The 25,287-nt window shown below is 35.1% G+C and overlaps 1 protein-coding gene across 11 annotated transcripts in view; it reads left to right on the forward strand.

The window, feature by feature from the left end:
• The window catches only part of Dmd (dystrophin), a 2,242,690-nt gene that overhangs the window by 1,623,786 nt on the left and 593,617 nt on the right, over positions 1-25,287 (forward strand). For all 11 annotated transcript variants that reach the window (XM_052732199.1, XM_052732319.1, XM_052732309.1 and 8 more), the window contains one exon: positions 22,843-22,960. In XM_052732199.1, coding sequence (XP_052588159.1) covers positions 22,843-22,960 — 118 coding nt within the window. The remainder of the gene's footprint in view (positions 1-22,842; positions 22,961-25,287) is intronic.

The following is a 25,287-nucleotide window of genomic DNA, read 5'->3' on the forward strand; positions in this document are numbered from 1 at the left end:
TGTGTTTTCATCAGTGTAGTTAGTCTCCTGGGGATGAAGTTTTCCTTCTAGTACCTTCTTTAGGGCTGTATTTGTGAATAAATATTGTTTAAATTTGACTTTATAATGGAATATCTTGTATTCTCCATCTATGCTGATTGAAAGTTTTGTTGTGGATAGTTGTCTGGGCTGGCATCTGTGGTCTCTTAGAATCTGCTGCACATCTCTTTAAGCCCTTCTGACTTTTAGAGTCTCTATTGAGAAGTCAGGTCTAATTCTAATAGGTTTGCATTTATATGTTACTTGACCTTTTTTCCTTGCAGCTTTTCATATTCTTTCTTTGTTCTGTATGTTTAGTGTTTTGATTATTATGTGTTGAGGGGACTTTCTTTTCTGGTCCAATCTATTTGGTGTTCTGTAAGTTTCTTGTACCATTAGAGGCAGCTCCTTCTTTAGGTTAGCAAAATTTCCTTCTATGACTTTGTTGAAAAAATATTTTCTGGCCTTTGAGCTGAGATTCTTCTCCTTTGATTCCTATTATTCTTATATTGTCCCCGATTTCCTGGAGGGTTTGTGTCAGGATTTTTTTTTTTAGATTTAACATCTTCTTTGACCAATGCATCAGTTTCTTAAATTGTATCTCCAGTGCCTGAGATTCTCCCTTTCATCACCTGTTCTGTTTGTGATGCGTGAGTCTGTAGTTCCTATTCACTTACCTAGATTTTCCATTTCCAGAGTTCCCTGTGTATATTTTCTTTATTACTTCTATTTCCATTTTCAGGTTTTATTCATTTTATTCACCTATGTTTTTCTTTTTATTTGCTTTCTTAAAGGATGTATTCATTTCCTCCCATTGTTTGTATTTCCTTGGATTTCTCTTATGGATTTATTCATTTCTACTTAAGACATTCTGTCATCTTCGTAAAGCTGGTTTTAAGGTCATTTTCTTGTGCTTCAGCTGTGTTGGAATGTTCAAGATCTGCTGTGGTAGGTTAGCTGGGCTCTAGTGGTGACATATTGCCCTGGTTGCTGTTAATTGTATTCTTATGCTGGCCTCTAAGCATCTGGGTTTAGGTTAATGATAGGTTTAGATGAAGATGTCTAAGTTTATCTTTGTTGGATGGGTGATTTTTCCCTTGGTTTCTGTTTTCTTTCTGGTCTTCTGGCCTGAGTAGCCTGTTGATCTGGTGACTGGCATGTCCTCAGGTCTAGTGGAGTGCCTCCAATGGGGTTTTGGCACCCTGTGTGACCTCTGGGGTTTGGAGTGCTGGCATTGCCTTTGGGATTCTGAAGTTCTAGGAACTGGTGTAGTCTCTGGGGTTCTGGATACTGGTGTGGTCTCTAAGGTTCTGGATGCTGGTATGAACTATGGGGTTCCAGGTACTTGTGTGTCCTCTGGGGTTCTGGATACCAGCATGGCCTCTGCTAGTACAGGAGGCTTCTGCCAGGGTTATGGGTCAAGATAAGGAGATAATGGGAGGAGTTGAAGTTGGGGAAAGTTGGGCAGGCTATAAGTAGTCTCCTTTAAAATTCTTGATGCTTATAGTTACCATTTGTTAAGTCTTCATATGGTCCAGGCAATGGATTCTTAAGATTATTATAGTCTGACTGACATTAACTGTGATTTTTAAAGGAGAGACCTGGAAAAAATTAAACTGACTTGTCCAAAAGCAATCTATACAATATATTCACACATGGTCAAATTATAGACATAGTATAAATAGATACAATGAAAAACTTAAGATACAATTTACTACTTTGAGAATGACTTTTAGAGCAAATCTGCAGAATAAAAAGAAAATAGATTAAAACATGTTTGCTTTGGAAAGATAGTACAGATTGTGTGTCCCTTGTCCAAAATGCTTATTAAGTCTTCCCCATATTTTGAAGGTATTCATAATTTGGGAATTTGTGTAGACTTTACTGGTTGAGCATCCCTACCAGAAAGTCTGAAGTCAGAAACATTTTAGCATGATTTCAGAACTCAAAAATGTTTCCTATTTTTTATTCCCTCTCTGGGTATCTATTTTTACTGATACCCAGATGAATGATAGAAGGAAACATGAATCGTGAGTAGAGAGGCAACTAAGAATTCATAGATGAGTTAAGATAAAAATGTCAGAGAGAGGGCTAGGGATATAGATCAGTGGCATAGCACATTCTAAACATACAGAAAGTTCTACATTCAACTTCCAGTGCCAATGACTCTCATCCCCTTGAAGGCGGTATATTTTGGCAGCCAAATCAGCCCTCTTGATAGTGATTGAAAGTGGTCTCCCCATAGTCCTGTGTCAAAATTCCTGATTTTTACTTTCTCATACAGTTACTTCTTGCATTATGTAAGGATGTTTTATATAGACTACCCTCTCTCCATATGTATGTATGTAAGTACATATATTTATATATATATGTGTGTGTGTGTGTGTGTGTGTGTGTGTGTGTGTGTGCGTTTAAAATCAAGCATACTTGTCCATGCATCCCATCATCAGATAATTATATAAATACCACTTTTTATTTTTATTTATTATTATTGTTATTATTATTATTAAGAAATTTTCTATTCATTTTGCATACCAACTTTTTGATGTATTAACTCTGGCTATTACTTGGAAAATTAATTATGTGAATAGCATCCCCAAGATAAATGGTAATGTAAGATTTGTTTATATAATAGAAGTGCCACAAAAATTGGAACAAAATCTTTAATGATCTGGTAATTAAACTATGTTGGACAAATGTAGCCATGAGAAATTTAATGGTAGATTGCTAGAATAAGATTAAATGTATTGTTGAATAAAAAGAGATAATGATTATAGGAGACAGCTGTTTTTATGTTGGCATAATTTGCTATATTTTAATTCAAAACTGAGCCCAATGTAATGGATTCTAAATTAATATTGTTGTGCATGTGGATTGTTAGATTATTTTGGCCAATGAAAATTATAGCAATACCTTAATATGTAAGGTTAGAGTTACTCCATTATAACTTAACTATGAGGCATTACCATCACATTAGATACTACAGACAATATTAACTGAATCCTAGAGAAGGTATCAGATAACCAGATTCTCTAAATAAATATGTAATGACAGAATGGATTAGACATTATGTCTTGTGCATCGTTTCAAAAAGTATAAGCTTTATAGCTTCCTAGACTTATGTCCAGTCCTTAAAAGGATAAGTAATAGCTCTCAAGTATTTTAACCAAAACATGTACCTTAAATAACACTAATTACATAAATGAAAACTCTTTTCTAACATTCACTGTGCTCATTAGTGAATCCTCCAGTGTTGACTGTGATAAAAGTAGCTAAGATGCTGGGAGGTCTGTCTCAGGAGTCTGGCCTTTCTGATTAAATTCTGATCCAGCCCGATATGAATTCCTGATTTTAGTAAGTGGCTGCTAATGCCATAGCATATTATGTAATACTTGTGTTGAATTAGGTTAATGTAAATTAGAGCTATCATAACATACAGCAATATAACTGATATATACTTTAAATATTGCACTTCTCTCATCTTTCTTTATGTGCTAACTATGATGTTTTTTGCTTATTATGTTTCATTTTGTCATGTTTATTGCTTAGTGCTTAGAAGCATGTTCTTTTCTAATGAGAAACAGAAAGGGGGTAGGGAGGAGATGGGAGGAGTAGAGAGAGGGAAACTACAATCAGGATATATGTATGATGAAAGAATCTATTTTTAATAAAGAGAAAAAAAGAAATTATATTTTTTGGTGGTCCAAGCATAAAACCAAATACAAAGGTCCAAAATCAGAAATTCTTTGTATATATTGCAAAGAGGTAACCATTTGGTGTCAATTCAATTATGAATGAGATGTTATTATATGAGAGCATCTCCCTGGGTTGTATTGGAGTAATGGAGCATGGAATTTACAGATTCTGCAATAACTGAGAATTTAAAAAGATATGTAGCTTTCTCTACAACTTTGTTTAATGAAACCTGCAGTTTATGTTATGAAAAGAGCTCATTGTTTTCTTTTCATAAAAGTAGTACAGTTGTTATCTGTGGTTTTAATAGTGTGCAATTTGGGAGTGATACATTTTCTTTTATGGTATGTTCTGAAGTTCTCGAGCTTTCAGGTATGCTGTTAAGTCACTAGTGTGAGATTTCTCCAACTTCTTTCTTTATGTGGGCATTTAGTGCTATGAATTTCCCTCTTATCACTGCTTTCATAGTGTCCCATAAGTTTGGGTATGTGGTGTCTTCATTTTCGTTGATCTCTAGGAAGTCTTTAATTTCTTTCTTTATTTCTTCCTTAACCCATTGGTGATTCAGTTGAGCATTATTCAGTTTCCATGAGATTGTAGGTTTTCTGTAGTTTTTGTTGTTGTTGAAATCTAATTTTAAACCATAGTGGTCTGATAGAACACAGGAGGTTATTCCAATTGTTTTCTATCTGTTGAGATTTGCTTTGTGGCCAAGTATGTGGTCGATTTTAGAGAAGGTTCCATGGGGTGTTGAGAAGAAGGTATATTCTATTGATTTATTCACACCCTGGAGATGAATTTGCTACCTTCTATGTTCCTGTTGTTTTCTGTATGGATGTGAAAAGATTTAATTGAATATTATGGAAAGGACACAGAGGCTTACTCTCAATTTTCATTTGTGTTTCTTCCTGTCTCCCCCTGTTCTTTCCTTGATGAGAAAATAGATTTCCCCATGGTGACAATAAAAAAGTAAAATAAAATTATTTCCATTTTTTGATAGTAGTTGTTGACCAGCAAAGAAATATAAAAGTAGAAGAGGTTTGAAGATGAAAATGGGATGAAGATCATTAGGAAGAGGGATTGAAGTGTGTTAATAGATGTAAAGCTAGAAAGTCAAATGAGCAAAGCCCAAGAAAAAGTAATGTTGTTAATCTGCATGCCAGAAGACAGTGTCCCTTTGTGAAGTCTGTCACTCCTGAAATATAAGGCCCTTATTCTGAAATTTTTCTAGGCTTTACCACCAAAGCACTGTCAGGCACAAAATGACAAGAACCCTGATTTCCTCAAAAGTGACAATTCATTCATTCTTTTAATATAATATCATTATTAGGGCATGGGAGATGCTGGGGATCAAATCTAAGACTGCATACAGGCTATCCAAGTACTCTTATCCCTGATTTACATATTGGGTTTTGAATATAGAACGTTGATTACCTTTAGTTTGCATCTTAATTTAAATAAAATTTGGCAAACAGGGTGGTGAACATCTTCCATTTTTGGAGACTTTTCGTTAAACAAGATTTGCCACTGAGAGCAGGGTTTTTACTGCTTTTTGCCTTATGCACTTTCTTAGCTGTGACATTTCACATCCCCTGCTACTAAGTCTCATAGTGTGTTTAACAAGCCTGTGCACGTGGGATTGGCAGTCTACTGCGGAATAATTGTAGAAACATTGCAATGCATTGAAAGATGGGCCCTTCCACAAATATGACAATTCTTCCAAATCCCTGGGACATGGGCATGTGTTACATAGTCAAAGGGCAGATGTGATTAATATACAGATCTTAAGATTGGGAGCTTTGTTGTATGACATGATTCCTAAGGAGTGAGCAGATATCTATCTACTCACCCCAGATCGGGAACTGACAGCCGACCAAAGTAAGGTAGCATGAAAGTTCAACTTGGTGAACCATTGAGTTTTATTGAGATTACTTATAGGAATGTGGGTAAGGGGTTACTTACAGAAGCAGAAATGGCTCAAAGAGAGCTATACCACTAAAAGACCACCCCAACACAGAAAGTAGTTCATAAAGGGTTGTTAAGTTGTTTGATTTTTCTTAAAGTTTAAAAATGGAGTATAGAGAAACTGTCATCAATTTCATTTTAACCATAGGCATATATCCTTGTATTCTGATAAATTGGAATATACATGTACACTAACCACAATAAAGCAGGTAGAAGAGAGGAATAGTCCAATTGGAAATGAAGTTAGAAAGCAATAACAATAAGGAAAACAAATGTGTGATTTTTCTTCATTTACCCTCTTAATTTGTTTAACTCACTGGATTCTGTTTGTTGAAAAAGAAGCACTAGCGTATTTGCTGACCTGCAAACCCAGTCTGAGAAGGAAATTGAGAAATAAGTTTGAGAACAGAAAGCAAGGCAGCCTGTGGAGAGGCCTTAGGGCAGGTGAGTAGGGCTAACATGAAGAGTCAGAAAGACCTGAGTGCCAGTACTGTTGCTGTTCCTAACGCACTGGCTGTCATTGGAAGGTTGTTTATCTTATTGGAGCATGTTGTACAACAAGGGTAAAAATACATAGGGATACAGTGCTCGGACAGGACGATCTGTTGTCAGGCTAAAGTAATGATGAAACAGCTAACTAAAATTCTGCCATATTGCTATGTGGAGCTGCTTAGGAAGTTGTCAATATAACATGTGGGAGGAGAGTAGTAGAAAAGGAGGGCAAGGTAGTTTCATTTCAGCTCCATCACCTTTTATTTTTATGACCTTTTGTAAGTTGTATCATTTCTTTGTGCCTCATTTTCCTCATCTTCTAACAGGAACATAAAAGTTTCTCCCTCCAATGGTAGCTTCAAGTGAATGTATATAAAGTTATGGGAACAATATCTGATTTATAGAAACAGTATGGTAACCATTTATTTTTACACTTATTGGAGCTGATACGCTATGGGAGTTGAACTGTAGAGCAGTGAAGAGTCTCTAAAATTTCTTGGAGAAAATGAAAGGACAAATTTTAGTTGATATTTCTAGAGAATATTCTATTCAATTGTGTTGGATTTAGAGGCACATATTTGCAGCTAGAGTTTTCCTGCCTGGCCCACAGTCAGGACAAATCTCTCTCACCTGCCAGTCCCACAGCTCCTCAGACCCAACCAAGTAAACACAGAGACTTATATTGGTTACAAACTGTATGGCCATGGCAGGCTTCTTGCTAACTGTTCTTATATCTTAAATTAATCCATTTCTATAAATCTATACCTTGCCACATGGCTCGTGGCTTACCGGCATCTTCACATGCTGTTTGTCATCGTGGCGGCTGGCAGTGTCTGTGACTCAGCCTTCCACTTCCCAGCTTTATTCTCCTCCTTGTCCCGCCTGTACTTCCTGCCTGGCCACTGGCCAATCAGTGATTTATTTACCAACCAATCAGAGCAACACATTTACCATACAGAACATCCCACAGCACATATTACTATTTAAAGATTATAGAATAGATAATTTGGATATAAACTCACCAGGACAGTCCTTCCCTAGCATACCCAAAGCTTCAGTTCAGTCTCTCCTTGAAAACAAGGGCATCAGAGGTATCTTTCAAGCTTCTAATATTTCACATTTTGGGCATCTCATTTTATGCTCTGTGATAATGCAAATGTTTAATATTCTCAAGTATCTTTGGTAGCACATGCTGTGTATTATTTTTTTAACATCATTTATATCCAGTGGCATACATTTTGTGAAAATAAAGAAGCATAGTATTAGCCTTTTTCCTCTGGCCTTCTTGTTTTCACAGTATGGATTGAAGTGTTAACCCCATTAACATCTGCCCTGGACACTATTGTAGAGAAAATTTCCTTTAAATGTAAGACATATAATTAATATGTAGGGAAGGCTACAAAAAGAGGGAGGTATGTTGGGATATTGAAAATTGGAACCAGCCCCTCAGTGGTAAATTATTTATTCAGCATTTATTTTGCCCTCTCCATTCTCAAAACACTAAAGTATGCAAGGCATCAAGTAGGGTACAATTTTGCTCACCCCATATATATAAAACAGGAGAAAGGGAACAGAGAATTGGTCCTGCACCCTTTATTCAAGGAGTGTTTCTTATCTTTAAATTACTTCAAATTCACTGAAATTAGTGCTAATAATGAACAACCTTCCCCATAAAGCAGAGAACTAAACTCAACACAGTCCTGTAATGTAAATGGCTTGATTAGATTTTTTATACTACCAAACATTTTAAGCACTGGTGATATTTGCTCTTGACACAGACCAAGAAGCTCACAGCTTAAAAGCTGCACCCATTTTCCTCTTGAACATGACCTAAAGTGTTCATGCTCCTCAGAACCAGCTTCATCAAAGCCATGTGTTTTCTTGGAACTATGTCACATAAAGTACTTCTCTCGCTAACTAGGATCTTTCTCAGGGTACAGTGCAACTGTGTGACTTATTGTCAAAGTGGGCTAATGGAGAGCCCTTTTATAGAATGTGAGTTATTGGGGTCAAAGGAATCGAAAATTGTATCACAGACCCTCCCCAAAACCATGCCATCTCCTTTAAAAGCTGTCACACTGCGAGTTCAAATTGAGAGTTAAAGGCATTTTTGTTCCTATAGGGAAATGTGTTCTATTGTAATTTTTATTTCCCAATAACAGTCTGTTCTTGGTTTACTAAAGAGAGCTTTTATGTCATAAAACGGTACTTTTTTCTTTTCTTTTCTTTTCTTTTTTCCTTTTTGGAGAGAGAAACAGAATCATTGTTTTATCAGGAAGATTTTTCTGTAAGAAGAGCCCGAATAAAGAGCTCATTTCTTAAACTCCTGATCAATGTCTAACACCTCCTACCCCCAGCAACACTTCCTGCAAGTGTATTAACACTCTGTAATAGCAACTCCACTCACCTACGAAGAAATGATCTTCACAACTGATTTACAGTTAAACCGTGGCTTGGACACATAGCACCCAATCAAAGACAATTTTTATCTTTTCCCCAGTCATATAATTTCTGAGAGAAAAAAATAGATTAATGTTGCCCTCTGAAACAGCAGTCAAGGAAATGTCCAAAGAAAGTCTATTTTGAAGACTTAAGCCGAATTATTTAGCATTTGTCCCTTATATGTGTGTCCAAATGGTATTCACCTGCCACTTTGAAACAGAAGTATGATGCATATTTGTTCACACTGCCCTTCATTTGGATGTTGCCGCTTTTTTGTAAGTGAAAGAGAGGTTTCCAAACTATTAGGATACCATTCTTTGGGGTAAGCATATGATTATTCATTAACCATAAGTTACCTTTGCTTAGTAACACTCAGAATTTGGTGAACACAGAAAGTTAAAGCCTGAGGGTTAAAAATATTGTAAATAAAATATTCTCTTTTTTTTGGTTTTTTGAGACAGGGTTTCTCTGTGTTGTTTTAGTGCCTGTCCTGGATCTCGCTCTGTAGACCAGGCTGGCCTCGAACTCACAGAGATCCACCTGGCTCTGCCTCCTGAGTGCTAAGATTAAAGGCATGCGCCACCACTGCCTGGCAAAATATTCTTAAATTACTTTGACTGTTAAAATACCTGGCTCACCATATTAAACATAATTTCTGCCTGAAATACTTTAATTCATATAGGTAAATCTACTGCTTTAAGCACCCAAAGATTGGTTTACATAAATTTAATTATCCTCATTTTACAGATGAATAAACTGATCCTGATTAAAACCCTGAATTTGTAGCATGAACTGAAAAGCTATGTCAATTATTTTGATGATTCGAAACTTCAACCACTTGAAGATAGGAAAAGAAGACAATGTGGCTTGAATTCTTCTGATTAACTATGCACATTACTATAATAACCACTAAATAATCACTCATTTCTTCACATCTCTTGATGTCTACAAGTAATGCCACAGAATAGTAGTATCTATTGCTCTACATCAGTTCATTAATAGCTACAGTTGGAAATTAGTTCCAAGGTTCTTGTTTTGTTACCTAAATAAGTAGTGTCTCTAAAATACTTTTAAAACATGAAAAGCCATGGGGCTTAGATGATAACACAGTACATTAAATTCTTACTTCATAGAAGTACAAGAACACTTAATTTCAGATCTATAGCACCAGTACCCCAAAGCCAAATGTGGTGGTGTATGCTTATAATCCAGTGTGGGGTATAGGTAGAGACAGGCACATCCTGGAGTGGTAGTTTGTTTTCCACCCAATGAATCACAAACATTGATCTCTGGGTGTAATGGAAGACTTTGTCTCAAAAAGTAAGGTGGAAAGCAATAGAGGAAGATACCCAAAGTGGACCTCTGTCTTCTGCCTGCGAGTGCGCGCGCGTACACACACACACACACACACACACACACACACACACACACACACACACGTTTGTGAAAGGCTAAATATATTTTTGGATATGAGCCATCATTCCATATAAGGCCAAACATATTTTGACATAATATTCTGATTGACAATTGATATTTGAAGAGGTTAGTAAAACCTTCATATACTCCCTTTCCTAGAGAAAAGTGACTGCTGAATACTCGTTTCCTATTATAAATAATATAGATCTAATACAATAAAAGTTAGCTTCATAAAACATCGTAAAATTGCATTGATAATTAATACCAATGCTGATGATAATCTTTGAATTTATATTTCTGGAGAAATTTCTATTTCCTCTCGTGTTCCAAAAGTCAGTTTATCAATTAAAGTAGGAATTTAATCATTGAATGAAATATTCTTTCTAAAATAAAATCACCATCTCTCTCTACCCCATTCATCTTAATATATTATTGTAAATGAGTTAAGCAAAATTATGTAATACTTCTCTTGGACAGTTTTCTTTACAAGGAATGAAGCTGAATTTGTTTTTTCTGTGTTCAGCAGAGTGATTTTTTTAAGCAAAAAGGCACATGAAATTACATTTAAAATGTGTGGATTGTTTTCAGGACAAGAAACTTAACCAAAAGGGACAGATAAGGCTTTTTTTGTGGGGGTGCTATTACTTAAGAGGTTCCCTTATGGAGCAGATATTGGATGCTGTGGTACAGGCCAATATTTCTGAAATGTCACTTTTATTGTAACATTCTTCTGTTCTAATCCCTCCAACAACTCCCCATTGCCTGCATTGTCTTTATTTTGCCCTTTGTTGTTCACAACCATCTCTGTCTCACACCTGACCTATTTTATCAAAGTTATCATAATTCTCTTCACTACCAAGCTGGCCTTCCCACTCTTTGCCAGTAAATCTCCTGTATTCTCACCCTGACATTTTAGGCCCAGTTCACTTTTTGTCCTATACTTTCTTCCCTCTCAGCACACAGTCATTAATAATCTTGTTTATCCTCCAAGTTCAGAGTTTGGCTTATCTATGACACTTGCCCTGGACATAATCTCATTAAAATTCCATTCATCATCCCTCTAGGATAGAGTCTGTGCTCTGTAGACAGTTTCTTTGATCATTTCCCTAATATATTCTGTTAGTGCATAACTATATGTGTGAGCACACCTGAGTGAATCTTCAGGTCATATCCCCAGTCGCACTGAAATTTCAGCAACTTGCCTGAGGATTCTGTTTTATGTCATCAAGCATGAGTCACAAGGCACAGTTCTTACTACTACATATTATTCATGGAATTCTGTCAATAATTATTTCTTCCTATATGATTGATCTGGACATAATTACTATAATATTTAGCCTTGTTTATTCGGTGTTTCAGTGACCTTTATGCAGCATCCTTGGTATGCAAAATTGTGGATAGTTGGCACCAGGCAACATATCAGCAATGCTGTCAGATAGTTACATTTTGATGCTCATAATTTGTAATTTATCCTCTATTTCGTTAATGTGGCATGATTATGACTCAATTTGCTTTATAGGGTACTCAGAATAGATAATACAATTTATCTTGATGAGCTAAAGTTATAAAGATTCCAAAATGGTGCTACTCAGGATGAAATAGACATTAATACTAAAAAAAAAGTGAGCTACATAATCTCAAAATATGTATGTTCATAAGTTGCTTTGTCTTTTTCTGTATTTTAAGTTATCTGTAAGGAGAGAAAAGTTATTTCAGTTTTTATTACTGCCTCATACACTCGAAGCTGACAAATGTGATGCACACAGCAAAACTGTCTTTAGAAAGTCCTAGTTATCCTTTGTTAATATGCCAAATTTGCAGAACAATGGGATTACAAGAAATGTGAACAATGTAGAGTAGCTAATAGAGCTAATGTTGAATAGCTAAAAATATCAGCGTTCTTTGTATCCATTTAGAAATGTATTTACAAATTATTATCAACAAATTGTAGCCTAAAATTCTTTCTTCTTGACTTTGGAATTATACTTTATGATCCCCCACTTAGAACTCATTACTTCCTGGCACTTATAACTGGGGATTTTACTTTTCTGCACGTCAAGGGTTTTATGGAATGACAAGTATATCAACTTTTGAGTTTCCTATTGCACAGCAACTTCAAATGGACTGTCTTCATTTATTTGAAAGCAAAAATAATTTTTCTTTCAAAATGACATGCTAATAGTAGATTAATTTGGCATTATACTATTCAGGGAAGGCATTAAATTTGATAGGCTAACAATCTTTAAGATGCTAAAAATCTCAACAAAAACAAAGTCATTGTTGCAGAGGGATAAAGAAATTCATTCCATGGATTACCCTACCACCAATTGAAAAAAAATTTAGTAGTTAATAGTAGTGTCTTAAATAGCTGTTATATTTTACTTTCAATGATATCCAAATATAATTTTTTACATTGAAGTACTAAAGGTTTGTTCTATAGTTTCATTAGTTTGTCCAGAATGTATTGCTCCTTAATAATCTATTTAAGCTAATTTTTCCAATGCCAGGCACATAATAATTACTATGTGTCAATTACAAATTGAAAACAAACTAAAAATGCTTATATTATTAGCTTATATACCATTTATTTTCAAAGAATCTTAGGCTTGATAAAGCTCATTTGAAACATTCCTTTCTGCGACTTTCTCATGCTTTTTCCTCCTTCTTGTGACTTATCTAAATTTTCCAAGGTTTAGGTGTAGTGTTAGTCCTTATATGGAGTCTCTTCTCATATACATCAAATGTTGCTGCTGCTTTACCTCATTCATTTTAAGAATTGTTAATGCCATTACCATTCACATCAGTATTTTTGCTGGCTTTTGTTGTTACATTCCAGTCTCTAACTTCCTCTCTAGCCTGAGCAGTTGACCAGCACGGGCCTCAATAATGGACTCATTCATTGCCAATGTCCTCTTGTTGGGAGCTTCCAACAGATCAACACAAAGGAAGAGAATCAGTCAAGGAAAGTTGGGGCCCTTGGGTGATTTCCACAACTCCAATCACTGAGTCATCTCCCTGGAGCTCTTTTTCAGTTTTTAACTACTGTTACTCTCTCCTTAGTTTTTCAAGCTCTGGAGAGAAAACTTTCCCCATTCCAGTTTGAATGGAATCTTATTTACTGTAAAAATCCTGACTAATTCTGTATACAATATTTTCTTGAATCCCAAAGAGATTTCTCCCTCACTCTCAGAATACACTATTTAAAGCTTCTGATTGACCTTCTCAAAAATTGAAATACACCTCCAGGAACTAAATAAGATACATTTACATGACATATTTTAATCATTGTTTAAACAATCAAGAATAAAATAAAATAAATTGTTAAATAATTAACAATGAGCCATTGCTTCAACCAAGATGTGCAACTTTTATTTTTTGCCAACCTAGGAGTTTTAAGGACAGGATCAAGTATACAATTTGAAGGAAGATCCTTTGTTAAGAAAAAAATTAAAATTTTGTGAGTCATAAATGAAGATTGAGACCTTTTCTATTCATTTCAAATTCATGCAAGCTGACCCTGATTGAGGCCTCAGTCTATGGATGGAAATTGTCATTCAGAGAAGTTGCCTTAACTTGTTTGAAATCATGCTCAATAGCTCTTGTTACTTCATCCAACCAGTCTAGTGGTTGTTACACACAAAGAATTCTTTGTTACTTGCTTGATATACCAGTGATCTTAAGCTGCATGAGTAGAATGAGACCCTATGATTATCACTGCAATGTCTCCAGATAATTGCCTCAATTACAGTTTGAAAATAATAATGGCATCAAACTTAAATAATAAGGGACAGTGGTTTCTAAAAAGAGGTAACTGAAAATGCTACTGTAATTGAATTGGATCTTAAATGGTCAACCCATAGAAGGCATGCTGAGAGCTATGTTTACTAGTGTCCAGTAATTAATAAGTACAGAAAAATATCATGGATTCATAACATGCTGTGTATTAAAAAAGTCAATGAGAAGCTTACTAGAAAAAGTACAGAAATGGTTATATTATGACCTAAGGGCTCATGTGTCATATTAAGACACAAAGAGAAAGATTATGGGAGAAATATGTTTGTGAACTGAAAGTGGAAAGAATCCAGGGAGGTTGGAAAGCCATTGAAAGCAAATGTGAATCTGACATCATATGAAGGGAATCAAAGTTTGTGTGGAAATAGGCCATTGTTGAAAAGTTGTTTGAGAGTCCTTAAACTAGAGTTCAGTGTTTCCCAAGCAAAGTTCTTTCTGTGCCCAACACATTAAGACATCAGTGAAGAACACTCTGTGGGAAACCTGTTATGCTCTATGGATCTCAATACATAGCAGTAAAGACCTTCAGTCACTTCCTAGAAGTAAAAGGTCCATGCATTTTCATGGTTATCACAGTAGCTGTTAGTAATATCAATTATATCATTTTGTGTAATTCAGATAAAGTGATAGGTAAGTGTCATTAAAGCTGAGCTCCTTACAAAGCAGCTCTTGGTCCATAAAGTTGCTTGGACGTCTTTGGCATGTGCCATATTTTCCCCTATGATAATACCCATGTTTATTTTGATTTCTTATGTACTGTTTGGTCCAGTTATTACTGCATTTTTAAGAGAAAGGGAGTCTTTCTTATTCACCATTACATCGCCTATCCCTTCTTCAGTTACGTATTAGAACTACTAAATAATATTTGTTGAAAGTCCAAATAGGGGACATCATACAAAATGTTTGGCATTTGGTCTTCAAAAATATCAACATGATAAATGTCAAAGAAAGCATGTACTTCTTTTAGATTAAAGAAGACTATGAGGACATGAAAACTAAATCCTGTTCATGAGCTTAGGCCAGGAAACTAAAAGGTAACTACCACACTCAGAGTAAAGAAAGTGCATAAGGTTATACTACTCCAGCTATGTTTAATTGCCTGGTTAGAAACAGAGCTAAGATCATAGAAAGGGAAGGCTTTGCTCTTCAAAAATAAATTCTGAGCTATTTAAGCATTGGCATACATGTTTTTCTTGTTTTGTACATTTGAAATTTTTAAATTGCTTTTTGATGAATTTCAAACATGGTGCTGTGTTTATATAATTTCCACATACACCTCTTATCTCTAACTCTTCCTCTGTCCTCTCAAATTCATGAACGCTTTTAATTTTTGTTACATACATATATAAACATACACACAACACACTCTCTCTCTAATATATATATATATATGTGTGTGTGTGTGTGTGTGTGTGTGTGTGTGTGTGTGTGTGTGTGTGTGTGTGTGTTGCAATATAGATGTATCAACTGGTGTGCATACCCCATGTTTGATTGTTCTCTTCATTTTGACTAATTGTGTATTTCTGTAATTGTCTCTGTCTGCCACAAAAAGAAGCTTCTTTGATGAGAGATATGGGGATAATTATTTCAAATGAAATTAGGTTATCCTCTAATATATCTGACCACCAGCTTTGGATAATGGCCTATAATTACAGTATCAAACCTAATTTCTCTCCTGTTGAGCAATCATTTAAGTCCAATTAGGCAAGTTTGGTTTCCTTGAAGATATAGATGTGAAAATTGTACCATTATGGTTATCTTACCATCCCAGTCATTGTTATAGTTCATAGGCAGCACATTTGGATAGGGTTATTTATTGCTTTTCACCTTTAGAAGCTTTCATAGCACCCACATGAGAGAGAGTCTTCAGGAAGGAGATTTTTAGGTCAGTTCTAAGTTGATTCCTCCAAGTCTTATGTTTGAAGTACGTGGTGTCTTCAGCAATTGGACTTACCTTCAACTTCTTAGAGGCAACCAAGAACAGTGGAAACATCACTCATGATCCTACTCAACAGATTTTTGCTCAGCCATGTTCACTGCCACCATATTCACAATAGCTAGGAAATGGAAACAACCTGCATGTCCTTCAACAGATTAATGGATAACTAAAAGATAAAGACAAATTAAATCAGGAAATTTATAGGTAAATGGATGAAACTAGAAAATGACGTACTGAGTGAGGTAACCCAGACCCAGAAAGACAAACACCACATAATCTTCTATGTTATTTGTGGATTCTAACTCTGAATCTTTAAGTCTGAGTATATAACCTGGAGTAATAGCAGAAACTAGAAAAGTTAAACCAACAAAAAAAAAAGGTGAGGGGAGGCTATATGTGGTAGAGAAGAGGAGCTACAGAAATGGCCACATAGAGCATATGTTTTGTCAAAGTTGGAAATGGGAAAACCAGGAAGAGCAGGATTGTGGTCAAGTCTTGAAATGTAGCTCTGAGTGGCATGACACTCAATATGAATCCAATGATTACATGAAACCCATGACAATCCTCGTGACCCAGTATCCCAAATGCAGAAGTTACACATATATATGCCATTATATTCTGCTTAAGAAACATAATATTTTCAATTTTTCTTGAGTTGTTCAGAAAAGAAATGTAGTATTTTGTGCACAGATTTTATTCACACACACAAATACTGACTGATGTAGCAATATGTTAACTATAAATCTGTATGAAGAGATCAGGGGAGTACTTTGAGATTTTTTTGTATGTATTTCTGAAAGTTTGAAATCACATGAAAATATTCATTGATAAATAATTATTTGATGAGTCATGGACAAAATGATAACCACAGTTAGGAAGTAATTACGAAGAAATTGTCAGTAGACATGATCCCACTTAGAGAATAAGTAAGGAAGTTATGCCACATAGGAAAATATTCAAACTGGTTTAGAATGGGAGACATGAGGAAGTGAAGGGTAACCCAGGCAAATTTGCATTTAGCCAGTCTATTTGGAGAAGCAGCTGACAATATGGAAGGGAAGAAGGCAAAGTGAAGGTGCTCAGTGAGATAAAGGTAAAGCATCGTCAGCTACCAAAAGGCTACAGAACAGTAACTACCCCAACCAAATGTTTATCTCCTTCCATATATGACAGGGCACCATAAACTGTTCTACCTCTCCAGTCTTTATGAGTATTTTTAAAGTTATAATGTATGAGGATCTTTATCACCATAGTTAAGCTTAATTCATGTTTGCTTCTTGAATATGGCAACAATTTAAAATCATCATGAAAATTTGTTGTCAATGAAACTATAGGAAGGATATTTTAATTAGGAAAAAACCTGTGTTAAGACCTTTCCTTGGATACATAAAAAAAATAAATATTTAATTCTGTCTAGATTTTTCTATTTTAGTATTATTTAGGTATAATTCCTTTATAAAGGAGTGTGGTAATAGATTTTTTTCTAAGAACCTAAAATGACCTACTTTATAGTATATATAGTTTCGGTGTTTAACTTCCTTTTTTATAGGATTGCTATTTATAACTACTTCCCTCAACCCTGGGGGGATTTAATAGGATTAAACACTTCTGATTCACTATGTATTTGAAGTTATTTTTTCCCTCCACCTTTGCTCAGCTAGTGGAATCCATGATGAATTTTCATCTCCAAGGGGTAAGCTGTTTGTAGTAAAGTCTGATAGCTGCCTTAGATCTCCTTAGAAATAGCATCAGTTCCTTCCTTTTCCTGTGTTTTGTTTCTTGTATAGTGATAGAATCCACATAGATACAATAACTTTTAATGCTTAAGTACTGTTAAGCATGTAATGGTTTTAGTTTTGTTCATGTAAATATGCAAAAAATATCTTGGCTCATAGCAGAGAAATAAATAAGATCACTTAGCATTCTACTTGTTTAGCAGTAGTAAGGCTACAATGAGAAAGGTGAAAGATAGAGACGCCCAGAGTTCAACTCTGGATGGAGATTAGAGTCACAGCGTATTTTAGAGGGTAGCATCTGGTAAGAACAGCAAATGTGGGCACAGAATGGGATTTGGAAGATAGATAATTAGGAGATAGATACTTCGAATAATGATTTAATCAAGTGTTTTCTGACATTTGGGTAGCACTATAGGAGACAAATAAAACTCTTTGCATTTGACAAGCTGTGGAATTCATTTAAGTTGCTGAGTCAAAGGAATTATACAAACAAATAAATACAATATACATAAAGAGAAAATAAATAAAAAACACTTTATATTATAATTATATATATATTATAATATATATTATAATATTCACATTATATTATAGTGTTGTTTCTCACAAAATGTCTTTTAGTTATTATTTTATAATATATTAATGAAAAATACTTGAGCATTCATTATTTAGATCCTTTCTTTTTTCTATAAAGAAAATCAAAGAACGCTCTTATTCTACTATATAAAAATACTTTAAAAGGAGAATATTAGTGTCTGATGAATTCCACAGCAAAATACATTATTATGCAAATTGTTTTTGAAATGGATGTCTGTGTGTCTTGACCTATGGGTGTAATAAAAATGTGTGATTTTGCTCAGGAAGGTGCAGCTATATTATAGTTGTGAAGGTCTTTCTGTTTTTCTGAGGTTTCTTTAAAGGATGTGATTACTAATCTTCTTGGGTGCTTACAAAGCACTTGTCTGTCAGCAGAATTAGAGAATCACCCAACTAGAGAACAGGTTTCACAATAGCCTGAGATGAATTTTGTTCATTAGAGAGGAAAATAGCTTGTTTTAAGCCTAAATTGACATGCTTGCTAATTTCGGCAGTAAAAGCTGTTCCTTGTGGTCAGGTTTAATTTAGAGTCTCAGAAAATTCAAGTGAAAGTTGATGGAGTTACTTTTACAACACTCTTCTCAAAGGAACTTGAAAATCCTAAAGGTAAACAAGAGTAGAGCAAGCATCAAGTAATATGTCTGCAAGTAAAAAGCAAAGAATGCTATTAACATTTAAGAGTGAACTAACATGAAATAAAAAAATTAATCTGATGGTTACTTCTTCACAAAACTTTTTAATTATTGAAAATAACTTTCACTAGTTCTACAACCATAACAAATACATTTGTTCACTGCCACATCCATAGCCCCTAGAAGATCTAGGATTTGAAAAAAACATATACTAACATAAATGAAGAAGTAAATGAATGCATGGATTTATATCCTTTTAACTACATGTACTTGTTTCCTAATCGAATTCGAGGTGAGTGTTTGAAATTACCTGTAGTTTGGGGGATAACATTTAAAAAGTATATCATCTATTGACCATAATCCTGCAGTTGAGAAGAGATCTTGCTAAAGCAACTTTTCAACTTGCTGTGTTACAGACGATCAACTTTTCACATTCTAACCCTGAAATATGTCTTATTTTATAAAATCTATCTGCAATTGTTGTTCCTACTTTAAATTTTGTTCAGCACTGTCCAACTTACTTATGCTACTTACTTCAATAGCTGTCTTTGGCAATTTGTTCCATATTTCAAACACACTTTTATATAAAGAAACCATAAAAGTTAGAAACCTGAAAATTGGATTTTTCTTCTGAGCAATCACAACTTACAAATGCAGAAGATTTGTTAAAAGCTAGCCCCTCCAATTTTTTTCAAAATACAAAGAAAAATGCTCTAAATAAATGTACAATGTTTGAATAAGTTTCTCATACTGTTTTAATATTACAAGAAATCATTGAGATTAAATCTGAAAGCTGATCTCCTTACCTATTCACAAAGGAAATGCTAAAGAACTGATCCAGATTTGCCCTTTCCAAAACCAAAATCCTTACAAAATTATCTGGTGTCAAAGGGCATAGGAGAGAAGTAAAGTTCAGAAATATTACTAGCACCAAATTTTATCTCCTCACTTTTATTAGCAATACATTTAAAGTCTGACAACTTCTAATTTAGTTATTAAGAGAACAAAAATAAAAGATGCATTCCAGCCTGGGAAGCAGGTAGGCTAACAGGTAGATCTTCACTTCTCCCTCTGCTTCTCCATATCCAATCTACCAGTCTCATCCCCAGCTCTTCTGCAGCAGATCATCCGCTGCAGACTCCCTTCTTCCCCTACCCTTCGCTCCAGTGGACCATACAAATCTTCCCCTCCCAAGTTCCCTCCCCTGACTCATTGACTTATTCCTGCCCCCAACTCTAACAGGCACTTTCTGGGAGCCCACAGGCCACTTTGACCAGGGAAACAGGTAGGTTAACTGCAGATCTTCACCTTTATTGGAAAAGAAGAAGTCAAAGTATCTTTAATTGCAGATGATGTGATAGTATACATAAGTGACCCTAAAAGTTCTATCAGGAAGTTTCCACAGCTAATAAGGACTTTTAGCAAAGTAGCTGGATAAAAAATTAACTCACAAATGGACTAAGAAATTAGGGAAGCAACATCTTTCACTATAGCCTCAAATAATATAAAATATCTTGGCACAACTTTAACCAAGCAAGTGAAAGACATGTATGGCAAGAGCTTCAAGTCTTTGAAGAAATACATTGAAGAAGATATTAAATGATGGAAAGATCCCCCATGCTCATGGATTAGTAGGAATAATATAGTAAAAATGGTCGTCCTACCAAAAGAATTTACAGATTCAAGGCAATCCCCACCAGATTCCAACAGATCTTTAATTCTTCATAGACCTTTAAAGGATAACTTTCAGGTTCATATGGAAACACACACACACACACACACACACACACACACACACACACACACACACACACACACCAAAAAACAGGATAGATAAAATAACCCTGAATGGTCTAGTGTCTTTGATACAGGAAGGTATTCTGAACCTAAACACCAATACGGCCACAAAACCCCTGATGCTGCCTGCAGCATATACTGGTGCCATGCGGGCACAAAGTTTGTGGGAGTAACTAACCAATGTCTCATTTGACTGAAGGCCTATTTCATGACATGGAACTCATACCTGACACTGCTAGGGTGACCAAGAACCCAACAATAGATAGTCTAGGGACCTAGAGTAAAAAACCAAACAAAAAATAAGAAATGCACATATAACATCTGTCAGAGTGGTTGTTAATAAATAGAAATTATTGTTTACTTCACCTAATTAAAGTAAAATCTAATAAGTTTCAGAACCAGAACAAAGTAGAGTGATTTTTTTCACATATTTTGGTCATATTTCTAAGATTTAGCCCATTGGATATAGACTAAGATGGCAAATAGAGGAGACTGATGCTTGAAGGCAAAAGGGAGGAATTACTGATTAACATTTATACTTAAAATGTTTTGAATGTTGAACTTATTTCACATGATTTTACAAAAGTCATTATTAAATTAAAATTAATTATATAAGCGTTTCAGAGATGGCTCAGTGGTTATGAGTGCTTGCTGCTCAACCATGAAGATTAGAGTTTGCATTCCAGCCTCCAGGGTTCCAGATTCCAGGGTTCCAGCTTCCAGGGTTCCAGCTTCCATGGTTTCAGCTTCCAGGGTTCCATATTCCAGGATTCCAGCTTCCAGGGTTCCAGCTTCCAGGGTTCCTGTTTCCAGGATTCCAGCTTCCAAGATTCCAGCTTCCAGGATTCCAGCTTCCAGGGTTCCAGCCTCCAGGGTTCCAGCTTCCAGGGTTCCAGTTTCCAGCATTCCAGCTTCCAGAATTCCAGCTTCCAGGGTTCCAGCTTCCAGGAGCCTCCAGAGTTCCAGCTGCCAGGGTTCCAGCTGCCAGGATTCCAGCTTCCAGGATTCCAATTCTAGGATTCCAGTTTGCAGCATTCCAGCTTCCAGAGTTCCAGCTGCCAGGGTTCCAGCTTCCAGGAGATAAAGAAAAGAGAATCACTGAGGCTTGCTGGTTGCCAGCACATCTGAAAATCATGAGCTCTACATTCTCCGAAAGACCCTATCTCAAAGGACTAAGGCAGAAAGCGATAGAGAAAGAAACCTAAGTGTATGACCTCCATGTGCACAGACATGTGTACATTTACCACATATACCACATATACACCAAAATATTTATATAAAGGAAGACTCTGGGGGCTAGAGTTTAAGTGATGCTATCCAAACATTTATAATCATATGGTGAAGTACAGAATTTATTAATAATGAATATTACCAGCTCTTCATTAATTCATTAAGTCTGAAATGGATCAAAGAAGTTTGGTGACTTTTTTATTTTAATTTTTTTCATTTTACATACCAATCCCAGTTCCCCTCCCTCCCCTTCTCCTCCCCCACCACCTCACCCCATCCCACCTACCATCCATTCCTCAGGAATCCACAAGAATGACCCATCTAAGACTCCTAGCAATAATGGAGAGGGTGCCTGAACTTACCTTGCCTATAATCAGATTACTGACTACCCTAATTATCATCATAGAACCTATATCTAGTAACTGATGGAAGCAGATGCAGTGATCCACAAGCAAGCAATGGGCTGAGCTCCTAGACTTTAGTTGAAGAGAGGGAGGAGGGATCACAGGAGCAAGTGAGGTCAAGATCATCATGAGGAAAACCACAAAGTTTGACGATTTTTAGGGATAGGCAATTTTAAGGAAACTTTCTGCAGTTCATCTATATCACCATCTCATTTTGTATGTAATGAATTTTAGGTACAAAGAAATTAAATTAAATAATATATCTTAAATGATATATGAGATTTTTCTGTTTCTAAAATGTATATTCATGTTAATTCTGCAGGTTGATGAGATTACAAATATAACCAACTCTTTTAAAATACACTGTCATGAATCAAAATTACACTTCTTAGAAGTTTATTTACACAAACCCAGATGCTCTGAAATTACTCCATCTTAGTTCTTAGGTAGAGAGACAAGTCTCTAATAAGATTTTCTTTTGAAATCATCTTGTATCTAAGAATGAAACACATTTCACATTCAGTTATTTTCCATGAAGCCTTACAAACTGGAGATTCATATCCTGTTACATCTTTTGATTTCTAGAAGTGTTTTGGCTGATTTGAAAATAGCACTTTTCCTTTATGCTGTATAAAAGGAATATACAATGCTGGAGAACTCCCAATGTAACAGATATTTTCTTCTTTCAGGCAACACTACAAGATTTGGAACAGAGACGCCCCCAGTTGGAAGAACTCATTACTGCTGCCCAGAATTTGAAAAACAAAACCAGCAATCAGGAAGCTAGAACAGTCATTACTGATCGAAGTAAGTCTTTTAACGGGCCAGCGAAAGTTAAGGCCAGATGCATGAAACACTAAGTAACAGGTCAAAGTATAGAAAATGTGAAATACTTGTATATGATAACTATTGTACTGAAGAATATTTTCAGTATATAAAGTAATCCAATAACTGAATATAATTCCAATGAATTGAAAATTTATGAATTTCATGAAGTTAGGGCTTATGTAGTCTCAAGGCACTTCATAGTGAATGTACTGAACATAGTGTAACATAGATTAGCTCCTTAATTGTCATTGATCTGAGATGGTGTACAAGGAAATACCAGTCCCTCTCTCATAGTCTTGGTTGTTGGGCCAAGCTGACACTTGTTTCCTAAACCATCTGTTAGGTCTGTCTGCAGTGTCCCTCTAATAGCTATCATTTACTAGGTATCTTATAAGTGTCAGATAAAGTATATGTACATATCAAGCCTTTACAAAGTCACTTTATGCAATTTCATAGTATCTTTTTGTTTTATAAGTAATTGGTTCCAAGTTACTCAGATTGTTCAAGCTTTTGAAACAAAAAGCATAGCTTAGAATTTACAAATGTCCTTATGATTTGACAACCTGTTCCTTTGAGTTACTTTATCACTTCTTTTTTGTTGTCGTTTGTAATATGATCACTAGAACTAAATATATTTATGTTCTGTAGTTATGTATTTCTTGATTCACTTCCTAGAGACACTGTCTCTTTCATTTGTAGTGGTGTTAATTTAAATAGCCTTTTCACAGTTGTGAAATCTAAATTCGGATTGTTGTTCAAACTATGAATATGTATACAAACCAATGTACCAGGTGGACAACATTAACCACTGTGACTAGTAAGCTCTCACATCTTGCTGGATTTCTGTAATAGAAGTTTACTTTTTTATTCTGTTACAGCCCCAAAATACCATCTATGAAATCATCTGAAAACCCAAATTTCGTCTATCTATTTGTATCCAGAACATCTTAGGTATTTAATAGACAGATATAAAATGAGAATTCATCATGAGCCAACCCTAAAAGTAGTATGCATTCATTTTTATAGTCTGTTTTTGTGTCATGTGACATGAGCTCATGTCTGTAAAGATAGTGTGAAAGTAGTACCAGTATTAAGCCCAGGAAGAAGAGAAACAGATTTGGAAAGAAACTAGGCAGTTTCTCCCAACACTAATTTGGAAAAAGAAGAACAATAATTGGTTCTATGGTTCTGCATTAGATTTCAAGACATCATTTGTTTATCCAGCATTACAAGAATAATGTGATGGCCAACAGTGTGTTGTTCAATTGATAGATCAGAACTTTCCTTCCCCAAAGTGGAACCTGACAGTTCTCTACCAGGTTGCAATATACCAGGTCAAAAAAGTAAATCTTAATATGCAATTGCTTTATTTCTTTCCTGAAAAATATAAAAATTTGGAAAAGATATTTATGCAAATCTGACCAGACTCTTAGTCATTTGTTATTTTGCTAATGAGAACTGAATTCATTTCCCTAAGAGAAAATTAGGATTAATATATTTTGCAATATCTGTTCAATGTCAGATACAGATTTTCCATTATGCCTTGCAATCTTTTTTCCTCTGTTGCGTTTACATTTTTTTCATGATATGGATTACACTTGAGTGACTGGAGGGCAGGTGCATGTTTCTCTGCCAATATCAAGAGATTCAAATAACTCTGTTTTTCTAAGCTTTTGTCTTTTAGGAATGAGACCTTTATAAATAATTGCAGCATAAGGGACCAATTCTAATTTAAATGGTCTGTTGAAACATGTCATGCTGGTTATTAAAGCATAACCTGGAATCTGACTTCTGAACATTCATTTATAGAGTTGCTACTAGGATAATGCTGACAAGATATGTTTGTCTAAACAATGCCATTTGCAGCCCTGCTATGTTCTAATTTATCTCCCTATTTCAAATCTATGAAATAAGATGGAAAATCAATAACCACAAAGTTACCTTACTGCTCAAAATATATTTTCTTCATATAAATTTGGTTTTTAAGGATAGGTTAGGAATAAAATATTTGCTCATAAAGTTGTATTTGTCCATTAATGGTTTTGATCTTCCTTTTTTATTGCCCTATATCTTCTAGAAATTCTTAAAAATAATCATTTAAATAGAGGAAATATTTAATATATGTGATACTATATTGAAACATTTCCCTACTTGGTAAATCCCAGCTCATAACATTGAACAGTTTGGAAAATATATATGTGGTTATTAGATTCCATCAAGAGCAAACCCAGTGAATAAGCATTTTCCTCACTAGTAGTAATAGACCTCAGTAATTAGGTCTACAAAATAGCAATATGTTTTATTAT

The sequence above is a fragment of the Peromyscus californicus genome, unplaced genomic scaffold, assembly GCF_007827085.1.
Source record: "Peromyscus californicus insignis strain IS unplaced genomic scaffold, ASM782708v3 Scaffold_10__1_contigs__length_136768540, whole genome shotgun sequence".
Lineage (NCBI taxonomy): Eukaryota > Metazoa > Chordata > Mammalia > Rodentia > Cricetidae > Peromyscus > Peromyscus californicus.